General features: G+C 39.1%; 1 protein-coding gene across 1 annotated transcript in view; it reads left to right on the top strand.

Moving 5' to 3' along the window:
- LOC141331528 (neural-cadherin-like) overlaps positions 1-19,429 on the top strand; it is a 104,814-nt gene that overhangs the window by 18,679 nt on the left and 66,706 nt on the right. Inside the window, exon 4 of the mRNA XM_073836584.1 lies at positions 9,485-9,762. Coding sequence (XP_073692685.1) covers positions 9,485-9,762 — 278 coding nt within the window. The remainder of the gene's footprint in view (positions 1-9,484; positions 9,763-19,429) is intronic.

Genomic DNA, 19,429 nt, shown 5'->3' on the forward strand with positions numbered 1-19,429 from the left:
TACACACACATACAGTATATATTTTGAAAATACTTACTTGAATTTACATGTATATGTTTATATTCATATAATTGATATTATGTAAGCAATATCACATTCATAGACATGAGATATGGCTGTATATCGGCACTGCTGTGATTCGGCTGTAGGTAATGTAGTGAATTTTACAGGAGACTCAACTCATTTTAACTTGGTCCACCTAGGGACGCCAGTTATGTAGTGAGTTCTGCTTTTGCCCACTAGGAAGGTGAAATAGTGTAGTGATGGGTACTCGTATCACCGATGACGTTATAATTCTTGGATCACATGTCACTTAATGTGTGGTTATGAGTACATCACATAAGAAAGATTGGTGGGATATCTAACTTGTAGAACCTCTCACTGTATTATCAACACAAGGTAGACACAAGTGTAATAAAATAAATTTTATTAACAAAAGATAGACAAGAGTAATCGACTATTAAATGAATACCATAAATGCAAAAGGAATAAAGTGCATAAGATGCATAAAATGTGATTCAGTTGGGTGTTGCTATGTCATAGCTATGTTATCTTATGGAAAGATAAACTGTTGCTACTCTGAAACAAATAAGGTAAAGAACCTTAGTATGCATCAAACAAATAAATGAGCTATTATTTGTTATCAACTGCAATCAGCTATACAATATCTAATGTAAATTAGAAAGATCATATACTGATAGTACACAACAATGCCAAGGTCTCTGGAAGAGGTTTGGAAGTGATATTTACGTTCTCTCTGGTTGAGTGAGCAGTCCGGTGGCGGTTAATTCTTCCACTGGTTGTGCTGGGAGCAGTCAGTGGGAAAAGGAGCAGGAATCCGTTTCGACAGCCTTGAACGTGAAGCGCTGTAGGATGCTGATCTCCTGGAGCACCAAAGGGTCCTAAGATCTGGAACATGCAGATGTGGCCCTGGTGTAGGTGCTGAAGGCCCTTTGCTTGGAACACGCAAGCAAAGGTACCTGAAGTGAAGGTTTGTTTGCTGGAGCTTAACCTTGTTGCAAATGTCTGTTGGTCTTCTGCCTCTCTGGGCTAGAGACACAGAACTTGGTCAATCCGCTTTGTCTCTCTCGGATGGAGACTCAGGACGTGCTGCATCTGTTGTTGTCTCACTGGACGAAGACTCTGAACGTGGAAAATATCTCTTTCCTCACAGACAGAACGTGGTCATATCTGCTGCTGCCTTAAAGCTGGAGACTTGAAGCGTGGAGCGTCTGTTTCTGTCTCTCTGGACAGTAGGCTCAGAATGGTTGTGTCTGTTAGTGTCTCTCTCTTTTGGAGCTGGAGACTCAGAATGGAGGTATCTGTAGCTGCCTTCCCAGTAACGGGCTGCAGACTCAGAAAGAAGTTTGATCTGTTACTGTCCCCTGGACGTGCCGGAGACTCAGAATGGAGGTGTAGCTGTTATTGTCTCACCCTTGCAGGTCAGACTCAGTACTTTGTTGCTCTGTTAGTGTCTTACCCTGCCGGGGCTCAGACTCAGAACAAGGAGTGTCTTTTGGAGAGGTACATTTATACCTTTCCGATGAGGAGGAGATTGCAATTTGGTGCTTCTCCATTTCCATGCTGTGATTGGCTGGATCCATCAGAGCGGGGGGACATGGGGTAGCCCACCCTTCTTTCTTCTTGTGGAAGTCATTTGCATAGTCCAAACACAAAGTTAGAAAAGTGTCAATAATGTTTTACTGGTGAATTTCTCACTTTCCAAAACACAATCAGAAAACATTTGGTCATGTAATGAACACATTAAGTCCAAACATGATGGGAAAAGATTGAACTGTCATGCATGCATTCATTTGTCCATTAACAGCTGAGTTTGTGTAAGATGTTGCACTACACATCGCTGTCAGTGAGAATACTTATTTCTCTGAATAAGTATAAGATGTGTGTGTTATGGTTCACATCAGTTCAAGGTTTGAAAACATAGTTATGAATGGATTTGGATGGATCTTTGTGATCTCTCTTTGTTTCACCCATTGCTGCTGCGTCTGGAGATCCTAAGGAATTTTTATGACCGTCACAGGACCAACCTTAGGAAACAGTCTCAAGGTGGGTGGAGGGCAGAAACTGAATCTTGACCAATAGGAAGTTCTGTCCTTCCCGGGTTTTTGTACCAAAGATGATCTTCTTGCCCTCTAAGAGGTGTCTGGCAGTTGTCCTGGCATCCTTATCTGATGGCGTTGGACAGTTTGCTTATGTTAGTCCACCAAGATCCAATCAAAATGTAGCAAACCTTTGTCCACTATTGTGGCCAGGGAGGGGCCCTTGCCATAAACTGGGCCCTGGAATGCGCGGTCCACTACAGTAATCACAGCGTGCTGAAATAGGTCTACAGCCATATCTCACATCTATGTGAAATGCAATATGTGATATTGCATTTATACAACAGTTTGACGGCATGATGTGTAAATACATAAAATAACAATGGAGTGTCTTTAAAAACCATCTTTTGTGCAGAACTACTTCCTTCCGTCAAAAATTCAAATCAAAGTTTGACAGTTTAAAGGAATAGTTTACCCAAAAATGAAAATTTGATGCCTATCTGTTTACCCCCAGGGCATCCAAGATGTAGGTGACTTTGTTTCTTCAGTAGAACACAAAGAAAGATTTTTATCTCAAACCTTTGCAGTCTGTTGCTAGTCATATAATGGCAGTGAATGGGCACCAAACCTTTGAAAGTAAAAAAAAAACAAAAAAAAAAAAAAACATGCACAGACAAATCCAAATTAAACCCTGCAGATTGTGACGATACACTGATGTCCTAAGACACGAAACAATTATTTTTTGTGAGTTTGCCATGTAGCCATTATATGACTAGCAACAGACTGCAAAGGTTTGAGATAAAAATCTTTGTTTGTGTTCTACTGAAGAAACAAGAAAAGTCACCTACATCTTGGATGCCCTGGGGGTAAGCAGATAAGCATCAAATTTTCATTTTTGGGTGAACTATCCCTTTAACAGCTGACCCCAAGCTTCCATTACTAATTTCAAAATGTCACTTTAGAACTAGTAACGAAGGAATGTTGAGTTGCTTCATTGAAAGCTTATTGTATTACTGTTTTAAAAACTCACAGTATTATGTAGAATATTATGAGATAGAGATGGACTGGGCGAGTGTGATTGCCTGCATCTGATACAGCATTCATTCTTCAGATCGGTCTTGTGTTCACAATAAACATTAGTTTAAATATCTGCTGAAAAAGCGTTATATTTGTCAACGTTAATATCCTTTCACCTGTTAACGGTGATTTTGCTGCTCAGTGCATTTGTTGGCTGCGTCAAGTTGTTTTTAAAACTAAAAATAACTTCCATTTATAGCGGCAACTTTTCAATGTAAAAGTCTTTACTGCTAACTCATAAAAACTCTTGTCTTGTCTCTTGTCACCATGTAATAGCAGAACAATGTAAACAAAGTAAAATCACAAACACACACTGTTTCTCAATACTAAACACTTTTATTAAATACTATGTTTATATAAAATATCATTTATTGAATGATAATATTTAATGAACAACAACAGCCCTCATAAAAGTTGATAGGGAATTCCGTCAAAAGTACAAAGGCAGTGCTCTGATATACAGCATTGAATTTATATAAACATGAGAATTGGTCTTCTCTTGAACAAATAATAGATTAATGAGACCAAAAATTACTGTTAGATTTACCCATAATAAATTATATTTCATGTGTAACCACTACAGAGACATCAGAGTCAGCGCTAAATTCCAGAAAATCTGGCTGAGGTGAGGTGCTCTCGGGCGGGTTCATGAGTGCAGAACGGCTGCTAACGATCTGGAGCTCACATGCAAGTTTTCAAAAAGACGTTATCTTGATTAACAAACTGCACATTTGAACTATAAACAAGTACATTCTCACCTGAAAACCTCATAAAACTACATTCCATGACACAAAAACAGTATTTTTTATAAAATGATAATAGATTTGGGCTTCCGCCATGATACTTGCTGTAAGAAGAACGCAAGCGAAGTGATACGGTTACAAACTGTGAAACAGCTGTTTTGATATTGCTCTAATATTGCACTCTTAACAGCCAATCAGATTTGAGGACTAGAAAAAACTGTTGAAGAACTATATATATATATATATATATATATATATAAACATTGTTCTTAAATATGTACATGCGTGTGTGTATTTATATATATATATAATAAATATACACATTACACACACATATATTATGTAAACAAAAACTTTTATTTTGGATGCGATTAATTGTTTGACAGCACTATTTTACTACTTTATTTACACAAAATAATAGAATGAATACTGGCTATTTATTGGTTGTCAGCCACAGCATTAATATAATTAATGCCTTTAATAAATAGTTCAGCCAAAAAAATAAAATATCATTTTCATTTTTTACTAACCCTTACGTCGTTCCAAACCTTTAAGACCTTCCTTCACCCTTAGAACACAAACATAAAGATATCTTTGATGAAATCCAAGAGCTATCTGACCCTGCATAGACAGCAACGCAACTGACAAGGCCCAAAAAGATAGTAAGGACATAGATAAATTAGTCCATGTGACATCAATGGTTTAACTGTAATGTTATAAATCTGTGAGAATACTTTTTGTGTGCAAAGAAAACAAAAATAACAACTTTATTCAACAATTTCTTCTCTTCTGTGTCAGTCTTCACCGCATGTTCAAAAGAGCACACGACGCGTGTGTGGAGCTGTTGACAAAGGAGCCGGTGTTCTGACGTAGAACAAGCAGAAGACACATACTGTATTTAAAACAGCCTTCGTAAACCTTTGTTTGAATATTTTTACAGAGAGGATGACTTGCAATTTTTTGCCCAGCTTAATTTATTTGAACCAGAATATGCAAACGAAATTAGGGAGATGAAAGTTCTACGTCAGAGTGCTGGCACCTGCATCAACAGCACCACACGCATTTGTTGTGGTACTTTGTGAATGCTTGTCGAAGACATTGTTGAGTAAAGTCGTTATTTTTGTTTTCGCACAAAAAGTATTCTCGTAACTCTATAAAATTAAGGTTGAACCACTGATGTCACTTGGACTATTTTAATGATGTCTTGTTACCTTTCAAGGCCTTGAATGTGTCTAAAAGCAAAAAATTGTTATTTTATGTTCCAAAAATGAGCGAAGGTCTTACAGGTTTGGAACAACATAAGGGCGGGTAATTATTGACAGAATTTCTGAACATTTTTGGGTAAACTCTCCCTTTATTATAAAGACCTTAATTTTAATATCAGTGCATCCCTATAGATTGATTGAGTTGTATCCCGGTTACACAAAGGTTACTAACTAACAAATATAAATAAATTGTACATGTCCATATTATATTTGCAATTTTTTCTGTATATAAACACCATCACCTCCCCTCATGTTTTTTTCTGCCCCATCTTCATATGCCACCCTACATTTGGGCTTTCAGACTGAAATGGGCATGAACGCGGAGCAGCACAGTACAAACAGGGCTGGCAGTGTGTGATGAGGTGCATCTGAAGTTAATGGTGCCATTAAATGCTGAACGCGCCTCTTCTCAATATACCCGTCTCGTCCCGTGTGTATACACAAAGGTGTTTGTACACAAAGAAAAGGAGGAGCAATGAATGCTGATAATGTGCGCCAACTAGTGCAGTCACGGACAGTAACAAACTAATGCTAATGATTTTATATAATGATATTGTACTGTATAGAAATTAAGAAGTTTGCAACCGTAACTGTACGAAAAAGTGTATAAAAAGAACTTACTGCAGTCTGAGGTTTCTAACACCCCATCTTTTACAAAAAACTCCCACACTAGGTAACTTTTAAGAAATGAGTGTCACACTTTGACTTGTCATTTTTCAACATGGTTTTGTGTGGCAGTAGTAGCTACACGCTGTGTTGCCGTCATCCTTTTTCCATTTTATGACAGGTGGCAACCTGTGTTACGGTGCAAAACTGCAACCTATTATGCTAGGGTTTCAGCCAGATTGCAGGTTACTGTCGCTGGATTATTGATGATACTATTGTGTGTGGGGTATTAACATATCAATATTTTAATTTTTAAATATCACGGTTATCATCAATACTGGTATATTGCGACACCCCAAGCGCCAACCTCCAGAACTCCTGCCATTTCCATTGTCTGCAGGGCACTCAGGGAAGTCAGCGAGTCTCGTTATTGTGCCCTTTCAGTTCTCACACATATTTCCCATGTACACTTTATTTCTCCTTTTTTAATATTTTATGTTCATTTTTATTTAAAATAAAACCCTTGTCTGAGGCCTAAAGCTGCTCCCACTGTTTCTGTTCTCACCCCACCATAACACATTGTGACATTTGCCTGTCCAACTCTGTTGTGCACATTGCACCGTATCCATGTGCTCCCTCAGAGTTTCCCCTTCAGATCACACATAAAATCAACATAAACAGCATCATCAATCACCCACACCCTTCTGCCACAGCGGCTGTGTAGAAAATACCATGAACCGCCAGAAGAGTGTCCCGGCAAATAGTTCCCAGCTAATCTTTGAGTAGCAATCACCTTGAACATCTGTCTCTATCTTCATTCTCTGTATCCCTCGATATATCTTGTTTTTTCACCCCTTCATTTCCCCTTAAGTGTGCTGGCCGCATGGGTTAGCAGAGGACAGGTCAATCACGGTGTGACTGCTCAGTCCACCCTGGAGCAAAATGCTCCACTTCAGATGTTGTATTTGAATAAATGGTGTGAAAGTTGAGAGGCAGCCCTGTGGACGTGGGGTATTTGCACGCCGTTTATGGGCTTGTGGAAAAGCACAGGCCCGGAGAGGCTCTGGAGTGCGCAGTGTGTCCAAGTATGAAATAGAGTGAGCGTGCAACAGTGTCTCTAAACGCTCAAAGCAATAGAAACAAGTGGGTTTGGGGCCTGTTTGGTTGGACTTATTTTGCTATTTGTATGCTAATTTGAGGGTGGCTCAGCTGAAAAGATTGGCATAGATGGACACCACGTTATGAGTGCAGTCTAAGTAGGTTAACTTCTTTGGTCAGTGAACTTCATGAGAAAGATCTTGCTGGTTTACTGACCAACTGGACCAGCTCTAACTATCCAAACAGCCAAATACAGACTGGACTAGCATGGACGTCACAATGAGCCGCTTGATGTAAAGTTATAAGGGAAAAAAAAACGTTTTGATATTTTTGATGTTTCGACTTCTGAAGATTAACCAAAGTCTGGTTTGGGATTGGAACAACATGAGTGTGAGTAAATGATACATTTTCATTTTTGGATGAACACTTAAAGGGATAGTTCACCCAAAAATTAAAATTACCCAATGATTTACTCACCCTCAAGCCATCCTAGGTGTATGTGACTTTCTTCCTTCAGACGAATACTATCGCAGTTCTATAAAATTTCCTGGCTCTTCCATGATTTATAATGGTAGTGATTGAGGTGCAAGATTTTGAAGTCCAATAAAAGTGCATCCATCTATCATAAAAAGTGCTCCACATTGCTCTGGGGGTTAATAAAGGCCTTTTGAAGCAAATTAATGTGTTTGTGTAAGAAACATATCCACATTTAAAACTTTATAAACCGTAATCTTTAGCTTCTGATTATTGTCGTACTGTCGTAGGCATTCCAGCGAATGACGTAGGATGTAGACAACCACGGTGACAAACACGGTGATAAATGTGGAGGCGCAGAGGAGAGAGCAAAACAAAACACCAGTCGTGAATTAGAAGACCAGAACGAGGATTTTTAAGAAAAAATGTTGGGGGGATTTTGATGTAAGCCAAGAGGAGACTGGTTTTCCTTTGCTGTATTCAAAACTTGTTCTCGTGAGACTAGCATGTTCTGATTGGAGCTTATGCTCTGCTCTGCATCCTATGCTGGAATGCCACTCTCTCGTAAGAGTTCACCAAAAATTAAAATTATGTAATTTACTTAAGCTTATGTCGTACTATTAAGAAAAAGATCTAAAAAGGCACCCAGATGAAGGCGAGTTAGCTGCAATGCGTCAGAGCACAAATGTGTTGCTTTTAAAAACTTTAAAGCCATGTGAATAAAGGCTGTTTATATTTTTCACACTTGAGACCATTGGATTTTTGAGTATTTTTGCTGCTATAAAAGAATCCCGCATTCCAAAGAGCACAGATTCATGGATTTTTACACCCCAGCTACGTTTTTTTTTTTTTTTGACATTTTTGAATGTATTTTATAAATATATCAGAAATGAATGCATTTATTAGATGTAAATAAAAAACTAAATTAAATATGTTGTTCATATAAAGCAATTGTATCTCTTCTCAAGATTTATGTTTTGGTTAGTCTGATTTGGAATTGGAACAACACGAGTAAATGATGAAGTGAGTAAGTGATGAATTTTAATTTTTATAAGTTATATTAAAAAATGTGATCTTAAGGGCTTTATAATGGCTGTGAATGGAGATTGATATTTTTAAGCCCAAAAAGTGCATCCATCCATCATCCAAGAGTTCATCCAAGTATTCAACACGGCTCCGAGGGCTTAATAAAGGCCTTTTGAAGTAAGAAAATTATCTATATTTAAACTTTTATAAATCATAATATCTGGCTTCCGCTAACTGTCATACATGCATTTATAAGAGAGTGGCGTTCCAGCGGATGACGTAAGATATTGATGAATGCGAAAGCACAGAAGCAGAGCAAAACAAAACACCAGTCATGAATTAGAAGTACAAAACGAGGATTTGTAACGAACAATTTCAGAGGATTTCAATATAATCTAAGAGGATACTGGTTTTCATTTGCTGTTAACAGAATTTGGTTCTCCTGAGCATGTGTATGACAGTTAGTGGAAGCTAGAGATTATGATTTATAAATATTTCTTACACAAAAACCTTTATTAACCCCCGGAGTCATGTGGAGCACATGGATGATGGATGGATATACTTTCATTGGACTTCAATTCTCAACAGCCATTATAAAGTTTGAAAGAGCCCGAGCATTCATTAATATAACTCAGATTGTATTTGTCTAAAAAGAAAAAAAGTCATATACTGTACACCTAGGATGGCTTGAGGATGAGTAAATCACAAGGTCAATAAAAAAAATTGGATGAACTATCCCTTTAAATGTGATGTGATCTGACTAGTTTTTACTACTAGTTATAGCACAAAATAAACATGGATGTTTAAAGAAATCATCTCTTACATAATCACCTAATCAGTGTTGCAACCACAGAAAGACGTGAATGAAATGGCTTGGGAACATGCTGACCTTACGTTATTAGTTCTAACAGCAGTTTTGAGTATAAACAGAATTATTTCACTCACTGCGAGAATCTCAAAATCTGGTTCTGGGTCAAAATGACTCAAAATAATGAAGCTGGTTGCATGTGTTATTTGCTCTCTTTTAGTTTGTTCTGTCATTTTCCTTTCATCACTATGGCAGCACTTCACAAGTGATGGACTTTCTTTATCTCTCTCTCTCTCTCTCTCTTTTCATTTTCTCATCCCCATCCAGCTCCAGTCTTTTCTTCAAGTCAACGTGACCCAAGTTCATGTAGATGAGTGTGTGGATGCAGACTGTCGGGGAGGAGGGGGCTGCACCAGCCACCTGAGCGTGACTGACAAGCCAACGGTGGTCGACTCGGGCAGCATGGCTCTGGTGTCAGTGACTGTGGAAGCCACAGCTGTCTGCAGCTGCTCAGCACGTGAACACCTCCACCAGAGCTGCTCCGTCTATCCTAGAAACCCCTGCCACAACGGAGGAGTCTGTGTGGACACGCAGAGTGGATACAGGTGAGAAAGTACAGGTTTTCCTTTGAGAGCTTGAGAGCTCACTCAAATGACTTTATTCCACTTCGCATATGGAGAGAGAGTGAACGTGACAGCAGTGAGATGTTTACAACAGGCTTCCTTTAGCAGTCTGTAAACTGCAGCAGGTTCCTGAGCATATGCAGGCTCTTTGAGGAAACAACCAAACAAAGTGTCTAAATGTTGCATTAGGTTGAGAATTGTTGCCTGATGAAACTGTCTGAAGCTCACAATACATGTGCACTTAGATGCCTAGATGTCTCGTCTTCATATCACTTTCATGTGCCTCTTTGAAAGTGTAAAAAGAGCCATGATCAAGAGAACTTCCACATGGATCCAAACCACTCTTTGTAAGACTAATCTTTTCGCTTCTGAGCTTTTGCACAAATATGAGGCTGAAAGAGCCTTTCTTTTTCTCTGTTATTCAATTATCCAGTCCTGGCATGGGTATTGATTTCCTTCCCTGAATAACAATACTGAGTGACTGGGATTGGACGGGTTTGGGGGGAGCAGGGAGCTTGCGATAATTGTTAGATGGGGAATTTTTTTCTCAGAGTACACGGAAACCTGGCAGCCGCAAGTTAATAACAAACGCTCTAAAGCCAGTTTTTTCTTTCAGCCGTGGCTGTAATTGAACAAAGCAGGCGATCCATGTCTCATGTTGAATATTTTGAACAAAACTTTGCCAGTTTCAGGTTTAATGTATCTGCCTACACTGGAACATGTAGTTTTAATTAGCAGTCTTTTTTAATGTAAACTGCGTATGTTTAAGCGCAAAGCTGGGCAGCATTGTCATACATCACTTCCAGTTAAAACATAATGAGCCACATCTTCTAATCGTGATATAGCTAATTTGTATAGCTAATTTAGTCCTTCAAATGCATGTGCAAATTTGATTGGAAGAGCTGGGTTGAGTTCTCTGAAATAATTGTGTCTTCCCATGTTGATTGGAACAGAAACATATATCAACCCAAAACAGTGATCAATGATGCAGAGGTCAGTAGGAAAATAATGAGAACAAATCTTAACATCATTCAAACAAGAAATAATTAGGCTATGGAGAATTTTAAGCTCATATAAGAGTAAAATGCAATTTGTAATAAATAAGTGCTATTAGTTTTTAATAATGTGCATTAAAGGATTAGTTAACTTCCAGAACTTTTCTTGAGGAAAACCTTTTGAGAATTATCTCCAAATAGTGGACTTCAATGGTGCCCCCAAATTTGAACTTTCAAAATACAGTTTAAATGCAGCTTCAAAGGGCTCTAAACGATTACTGCCAAGGAAGAAGGGTCTTATCTAGTGAAATGATCGGTCATTTTCTAAACAAATTGACAATTTACAGGTGCTGGTCATATAATAAGAATATCTTCAAAAAGTTGATTTATTTCACTAATTCCATTGAAGAAGTGAAACTTGTATAATGTATACATTCATTCCACACATACTGATATATTTCAAGTGTTTATAGACCCCACCTCAGTGCATAGGCCTGCCTTGTAGAGGAAGCTCTGGACTGAGTGATAGTTTCTATCACGGCCTGTGGAAGGCCGGAGAGGTCTGACGCGTCCCGTCCAGAAGCCAGACGTGCAGGTTCCATAGGTCGGGGCGCGGGTGCCAAATTGTGCCCATCCCCTGAGAAAGAAGGTCTTTCCTCAAGGGGATCTTCCAGGGAGGGGCTGCTGCGGGGGAAATGAGGTTTGGAAACCAGGTCCAGGTGGGCCAATATGGCGCAACCAGCAGAACCTGCTCCTCATCCTCCCTGATCTTGCACAGAGTCTGTGCAAGGAGGCTCACTGGGGGAAAGGCATACTTAGGCCCCAGAGGCCAGCTGTGTGCCAGCGCGTCCCTGCCGAGGGGAGCCTTGCTGAGGGAGTAAAATAGCTGGCAGTGGGAGGATTCGGGGGATACTGGGCCTCGCCGAAATGGCTCCAAATCAGCTGGACTACCTGGGGGTGGAGTTGCCATTCTCCAAGATAGGTGGACTGCCGTGAGAGCTGGTCGGCTGCATGGTTGAGTTCTCCTGGAATGTGAACGGCACGTAGCGATTTCACCCACGTCTGACTCCACAGGAGCAGATGGCGGGCGAGTTGTGACATGCAACGGGAGTGAGTTGATATAGGCTACGGTCGCAGTGCTGTCGGTGCGAACAAGAACGTGCTTGTGGCGCAGCATCGGTCGGAAGCGACGGAGCGCAAGAAGCACAGCCAACAACTCTAGGCAATTGATATGCCATTGCAGTCGAGGCCGAGGGGACTGATCCCAGAAGGATAAACGTCCTGGAGAAAAGTCAGACTGCACTGGGCAGCGCTTACCTTCTTCCCTGGTTCCCGTGCTGGCGATATCAGGCTCCGAGTCCAAATCCAAGGAAGCAAGGTGTTGCTCGAGAAGGGAGCTCGGGGCCGAAACCCCAGAGGTGAGGAAATTGGCTCTTTCTGTGAAGTTGTGGCTGCCGAGTCGTCCGCTTCACCATCCGACTCTCCCTCTGATGCTGCGATAGACATATCGTCCTCCTGAGGAGCGCCAAAGGAGACAATCGGCCCGGCGAGCAGGGAAGCGGACTGCTTTGGCAACTCAACAGGACCACGCGGTGATGCAGAAGTCCGGGGGGCCCAAGCACCTCGCCGTGGCAGCCGAAAAACCTTGATGGCTCAACGTCTTGCCACGGGAAGACGGCGAGGGGAGCCTTTTCGCGAACGAGCGGCGGGACTTCAATGTGGCCATGTTCACTGCGAATGCATGAACCATCCGTGAATGCCGCCTCAGCGTGCTCTCGGCCCAGGCAGCGAGGTGAGAAAACTACCACACCCGGAAGCGCACGGCCGGAAAGACATACCGGGAAAATGTCTTCCACAGCTGTGAGGAATTCACTCTTTTAGATCCCGGTTTGCCCAGGGAGAAACCGCGGCACAACTGTGCAGTCAAATGGGGCTGCTTGCTGGTCTGCAAAGGCTCTGATTTTGCTGTTAAAACAGCAGCCCGCAGGATCACGCTGGTGGCTGCCAAAAACTCTTTTAGAAATAGCTGACAGGAACTCTTTTTTTTTTTTTTTTTTTGACGTGGTCGTCGGGCTCGGACATAAAGGCTCCGAAGCGAAAATCTGAATGAGTGGCTGCATGCCGCCATCTTATATACCCGTATGTACGGGAGAGTGGCTTGACATGCAAATACCACTCGCCAATGTTCATTGGCCTTTTGAATAAGGCTCGGAGATGATTGGTCTCTCAGGCGAGTTCCCATATGTAACGTCGTAGTGAAATGACTGAAGGGGAACCCCAATTCAGAAATCTTAGAAAATTAGAATATTACTCAAGACCAATACAAAGAAAGGATTTTTAGAAATCTTCCTCTTCAAAAATTTCTATGGGGTTAAGATCAGGCGCATTTGCTGGCCAATTAAGAACAGGGATACCATGGTCCTTAAACCAGGTACTGGTAGCTTTGGCACTGTGTGCAGGTGCCAAGTCCTGTTGGAAAATGAAATCTGCATCTCCATAAAGTTGGTCATCAGCAGGAAGCATGAAGTGCTCTAAAACTGGTATACAGCTGCGTTGACCTTGGACCTCAGAAAACACAGTGGACCAACACCAGCTGATGACATGGCACCCCAAACCATCACTGACTATAGAAACTTTACACTGGACCTTAGGGGTGGGCGGTACACCGGTATCATAGTTAACACCGGTGTGACATTGCGCCACGACATGGATTTTCTAATACCGTCAATACCGTAATAAATCAATTATGTGCCTTGAACGGCTGCATTTACATCAATAATAGCTAATTCTAAATAATAAGCTACACCTAAGTTTAATTTGCCTGTGACCGTTTGTCAATTACGTGCGCACATATAGTCGGTGCGTTCACACCATGCGCATGGCGTCACTCACTAGTTTATCCGCGGGAGGTTTCCCCATCACTCGCGCGAATAACAACACTGGTGCGATCGACCATGGCGGAGATAAATACGATCGCTGGTTTGTTCCTGTTGTGTAATTTCTAAATGCACCGGAAAGCCAAACGCCGACCGACCTGTCTAGGTTCACAGCACAGTAATGTATCACAGTCATATCTCACGATTCCTTCTATCAACAAAGTGTAGAGAGAGTAAATAAGAGATTGATTGCAGTACAGAGAGCGTCTTTGATTATACTAGAGCTTTGTGATATCGCAAACTAAGATGAGGGACAGCTTTTAATATTTTTATGGGAGTTTGTAAATGAGATATTAATTTACTACAGCCGTTAAATAAACAAGAAGTTATTATTAAGTGACTTACATTACTGAGAATAACACTATACCCGATTTTGCTCAGTTTCATTTTCAAAATTTATTCTGGAATAAGTCACACCGCTGTGTTTAAATGAAGATGCGTTCTCCAATCAAACACAACGGTGTTTCGTTTATAAGTGAACGTGCGTTTTTAAACTAATCTAGTGAAATGATTCAATTTCGCATTCATAAAGAGTCACTTAAATGAACCATGTGTTCAAACGAATCAAATGAACAATACGATTCAGTAATTAATTTCAGTGTCTTGCCGCCACCTGCTGGCAGATCCTTTCAGTTATTGAAATCTTAAATACTACTTGTGTATTCCAAATTTTATTAAAAAAAAAAACTAAATCTCAACATGAATTTATAAATTTGATTGCATTCATGGCACCTCTGAGCCTCATTTTCATGGATGACACTATACAAATAAAGACAGAAATCTTGCTGATGATTATTACTTGCTGAACTATTGGCACTACCTCACAGGGGTTTCAGTTCAATGAAGCAAATTGACTTGACTGGAGAAGCCACATCTCAGTGAATTCACTCTACCAACTCTTATTTGTCAGCATTGAAGGGACCAGGAACATAATACCGTGATATTATACCGTCACCGTTCAAAAGATGAAAAATACCGTGATATAAATTTTAGGTCATATCGCCCACCCCTACTGGACCTATTTCCATCAGAGAACATAACTTTGGACCACGCAGCAGCAGTCCAGTCCTTTTTGTCTTTAGCCCAGGCGAGACGCTTCTGACGCTGTCTGTTGTTCAAGAGTGGCTTGACACAAGGAATGCAGCAGCTGAAACCCATGTCTTGTATAAGTCTGTGCGTAGTGGTTCTTGAAGCACTGACTCCAGCTGCAGTCCACTATTTGTGAATCTCCCCCACATTTTTGAATGGGTTTTGTTTCACAATTCTCTCCAGGGTGCGGTTATCCCTATTGCTTGTACACTTTTTTTCTACCACATATTTTCCTTCCTTTCACCTCTCTATTAATGTGCTTGGACACAGAGCTCTGTGAACAGCCAGCCTCTTTTGCAATGACCTTTTGTGTCTTGCCCTCCTTATACAAGGTGTCAATAGTCGTCTTTTGGACAACTGTCAAATCAGCGGTCTTCCCCATGATTGTGTAGCCTACAGCACTAGACTGAGAGACCATTTAAAGGCCTTTGCATGTGTTTTGAGTTAATTAGCTGATTAGAGTGTGGCACCAGGTGTCTTCAATACTGAACCTTTTGACAATATTCTAATTTTCTGAGATACTGAATTGGGGTTTTCATTAGTTGTCAGTTATAATAATCAAAATTAAAAGAAATAAACACTTGAAATATATCAGTCTGTGTGGAATGAATGTAAACATTATACACCTTTCACTTCTTGAATGGAATTAGTGAAATAAATCAACTTTTTGAAGATATTCTATTTATATGACCAGCACCTGTATATACTTTTTAACCTCAAATGCTCATCTTGTCTTGTCTCTGTGATGTGCATGCGTAGTCTGCGTAATTGTCAGTTTGTTTCGAAAATAACCGATCATTTTGCTAGATTAGACCCTTCTTCCTTGGCTGGAATCATTTAGAGCCCTTTGAAGCTGCATTTAAACTGCATTTTGGAAGTTCAAACTTGGGGGCCCCATTGAAGTCCACTATATGGAGAGAAATCCTGAAATGTTTTTCTCAAGAAACCTAATTTCTTATTGACTGAAGAAAGAAAGACATGAACTACTTGGATGACAAGGGAGTGAGTATATTATCTGTAAATTTCTGTTCTGAAACTGAACTACTCCTTTAAGAGTGGTGTATTGTTAATTTGTTTTAGAGCCAGTACATTTGTACATTTAAAACTGAAGTTTTTATTTTTCTGTTTTGTTTTATTTTTTATTTTTTTATTTTAAAATTAATTTAATTACAGTTAATTTTAATTAATCGACTTTTATTTTATTTATTTTATTTTTCATATTTTGTTTTATTTTTGTATTTTTTTATTATTTAATTTTGTTTTATTTTTGTTTAATTTAATTAAATGTTATTTTTTTGTTTTAATTTAATATTTGTATTATTTTATTTGATCATATTTTGTTTTGTTTTTTTTGTTTCTATTTTATTTTATTACATTTTTTACATTTTTATTGTATTGTATTCATTTTATTCTATTAATAAATTAATTTATACATTTTAAAATTTATTTAATATTTAGTTTTGTTGTTTTTATTTTATTGTATTCACTATTGTTTATTTTTTTGTTTAATCATTTAATTGATTTATTTTTTATTTTATTGTATTTATTATTTTTTTTGTTTGTTTAATTTATTAAATTAATTAATTAATTTATTATTTTATTTTTGGTTTCATATTTTGTTTTGTTTTTTTTTTTTATTTTGCTTTTTTTTTTTTTTTTTTTTAACTCATTATCTGACAGGGACATTAGGGGACATTCCAATACTCAAATTTACATTTCTCTTCCCTAAAGGCAAGATAGACCTGAAAATGGAAGAGACAGACAGTGAAAATTACTGGGAAAAGTTTGTGTATGAATAACATCTATTGTCAGTCCTGAAAATAATGCGAGTTGACAATACTATACGAGAAGATTGTGTAACAGTTAGCTGGGGCACAACTGGATGCTTAGCAGTGATTTATAAAGATCAGTGTTTTAGTATGTTCGGGTTGATTTAGATCCAAATCAAGAGAGCAGCTGCCATGTGGAAGCTCCTAATGATATCTGAGATGTGGATGCAGATGTGAGTTGTATTCTAATCGCTGCTTGTGATACGGAGGATTTTTCCTTCCAGCAGGGAATTTAAAAATGCACAGCAATGAACATATCATAAATACCGGCCTGACATCTTCCAAAGGGGGCATTTAAAAAATTTAATTGCACGTATGCCTATTGTATAATTTATTTGTTGACCATTTACCTCAGTACCTATCGAGACCACACTACCACTTCCCTGTTACACACAAATGTACAAACCTGTTTCCACATCTGTGCATTTTAAATGGCACACATTTTCTTCTATCAAATGGCATGATCTTACATCATAGAAAGCCTAAAATATACCAGTTTGATTAGCATTCCTTTCTGACATACAGTATGTCTACACTTTCCACACATCCTTTTAATCACCTCGAAAAATATGGAGAAATTAATTTAGCTCTCAGTGGTTTAATTAAAAGAAGAAAGTAAAGCTAAGGATTTGCGAGCGGTCAGACCTAGTGAGCATGTAATGCGGTGAGCTGGCGTTGTGGACCAGAGCGCTTCATGCCTCAAGCCCTCCTCTAATCCTAATAATGTCCACAGGCAACAACCTTAATGTTGCATCTGTGTTACGTCAACATCCCGGTCTTCTTCAGCCTTCAGGCGTATATATGTGTTCAAAACCTTTCAGTTTGCCAGTGTCAAAATAGGAGTATTTATATGTAAAATGTGTATTTGAACTGTATGCATTCACACGGAAATATTTATCAAACATAGACATTTGTATGAAAAATAGGGATTTGTATGCATTGATATGACATGGTCTATACGAAAATCTCGCTTTGGCAGAATGAAATTGCTTTTGGGTTCCTCACTCTCGCTGCTTGGTTATTTCTGTGTCGAGAGAGACTTAGACAGTCCTGCAGGAGAGTGCTTTAAATATCACTGTTTTCTTGCGCAAACACTGTAATTCACATGCATCGAACATCCAACCAGCCTGGAGTGTTTAGCTCTCAAAGTCCTTTTTCTATTATCTGTATTTCATGAATATCGTAAATAGAATCAGGAGTCATTTTCATTCAGTCCTTGTACCATGTCCGTGCTTTATTAGAATTAAATAAAGTAGATTTGCAAATCTTTTGTAAATGTACATCAGCGGGGAAAGGGGGTCGATGTCAAGCACATTTACTCAAAGACTATCAAACCCCTGTTAGGATAGTCCTGCAAAATTTAAAATCTTATTGCCCGTACTGCAGCTAAGGCAAAAACATCTTTTTCAGAAATTATAGATGGAGTTGCAAGGGAAAAGTGGATGCTGTAAAATACTGTATTTATCATAAGTAGGATGTTGAGCTTTATTATGTATAGATGATAAAATGTAGAACTAGAGTCAATTTAGACATAAACACCCTCGATCATAATTCAAGTCTAATTAAGCAGCATCCTTAGATGATTGGCACCATTCAACAAATATTGACAGCTCTACAGTTAGAGGAGGAATTAAGTTTTGTGTCACATGCTGTGTTTGTGAACTCATGGGTTTAGTAACTTGTTTTATGGCTTTACTTGAAGGCTGAACTTTCGCTTGTAACTAAAATGATTTGTGTTTTACCATACTATGCATGAGGAACAACATAGTCTGCCTGTGCAGTGTGCATTCATGAAACAAAAATTAAGCTGATTAAGATGGTTTGGGATCAATAACATATATTAACATGTAAAATATATAAACATTCCTAAAGCAACATAAATTGACTTGATGCTAAATTGATTATAGATTGTATATCTTTAGGTTTGTTGCTTTAATGTAAAAAAAAAAAAAAAAACTTAAAGGATTAGTTCATACCAGAATCAAATTTTCCTGATAATTTACTCACCCCCATGTCATCCAAGATGTTCATGTCTTTCTTCAGTTGAAAGTAAAGGTTTTTGAGGAAAACATTCCAGGATTTTTCTCCATATAGTGGACTTCAAAGGGTTGAAGGTCCAAATTACAGTTACAAAGCAGCTTCAAAGGACTCCCAGCTGAGAAATAAGGGTCTTATCTAGTGAAACAATCACTCATTTCCTAAAAAAAAAAAAAAAAAAAAAAAGTAATAATAATAAAGATGTATAATTTACTTTTTTTTACCACAAACGCTCATCTTGCGCTACCTCTGTGATGCACGTCAGCAAATTCACAACTTGCGTAATCACAAAGTTAGTTCTTTGTCTATGTATGCTGTTTAATTTTCTTCTCCAACTTCAGATTCATCCCAACATCGTTGTTTTACCTTTTTTGTAAAGGGCATTTGACTTTCTTTGCACGTTCGCTTTGTATACAGTGGGTTGGTACCAGAGTATGTGAGCGGAGCGGAGTGGGAGCAGAGCGCGGAGTGGAGCGGTGTGATTTTGAATGGAGGAAGGAGCGGATTTTTTAACTCTCCACCACCGCTCCATCCTGAGTGCAATTCATGCCAACGGTCCGTAATATAACTGCATGTTAGGTGTCACGCCAGGCCAGCAGAGGGAGCCCTTACCCCCACTGACTGTTGCTGCTCCCTCTGCTGCCTCTATGGTTACTTCCTGTTTATCAGACATAAAAGCCAGCTCATCACACACACACATCGCGAAGTATTGTTTTGCTCCAGCGGACTCTACCAAGCGTTTTCCATTGCTCCCAGGTTTCCT

The sequence above is a fragment of the Garra rufa genome, chromosome 3 (assembly GCF_049309525.1).
Source record: "Garra rufa chromosome 3, GarRuf1.0, whole genome shotgun sequence".
Classification (NCBI taxonomy): Eukaryota; Metazoa; Chordata; class Actinopteri; order Cypriniformes; family Cyprinidae; genus Garra; species Garra rufa.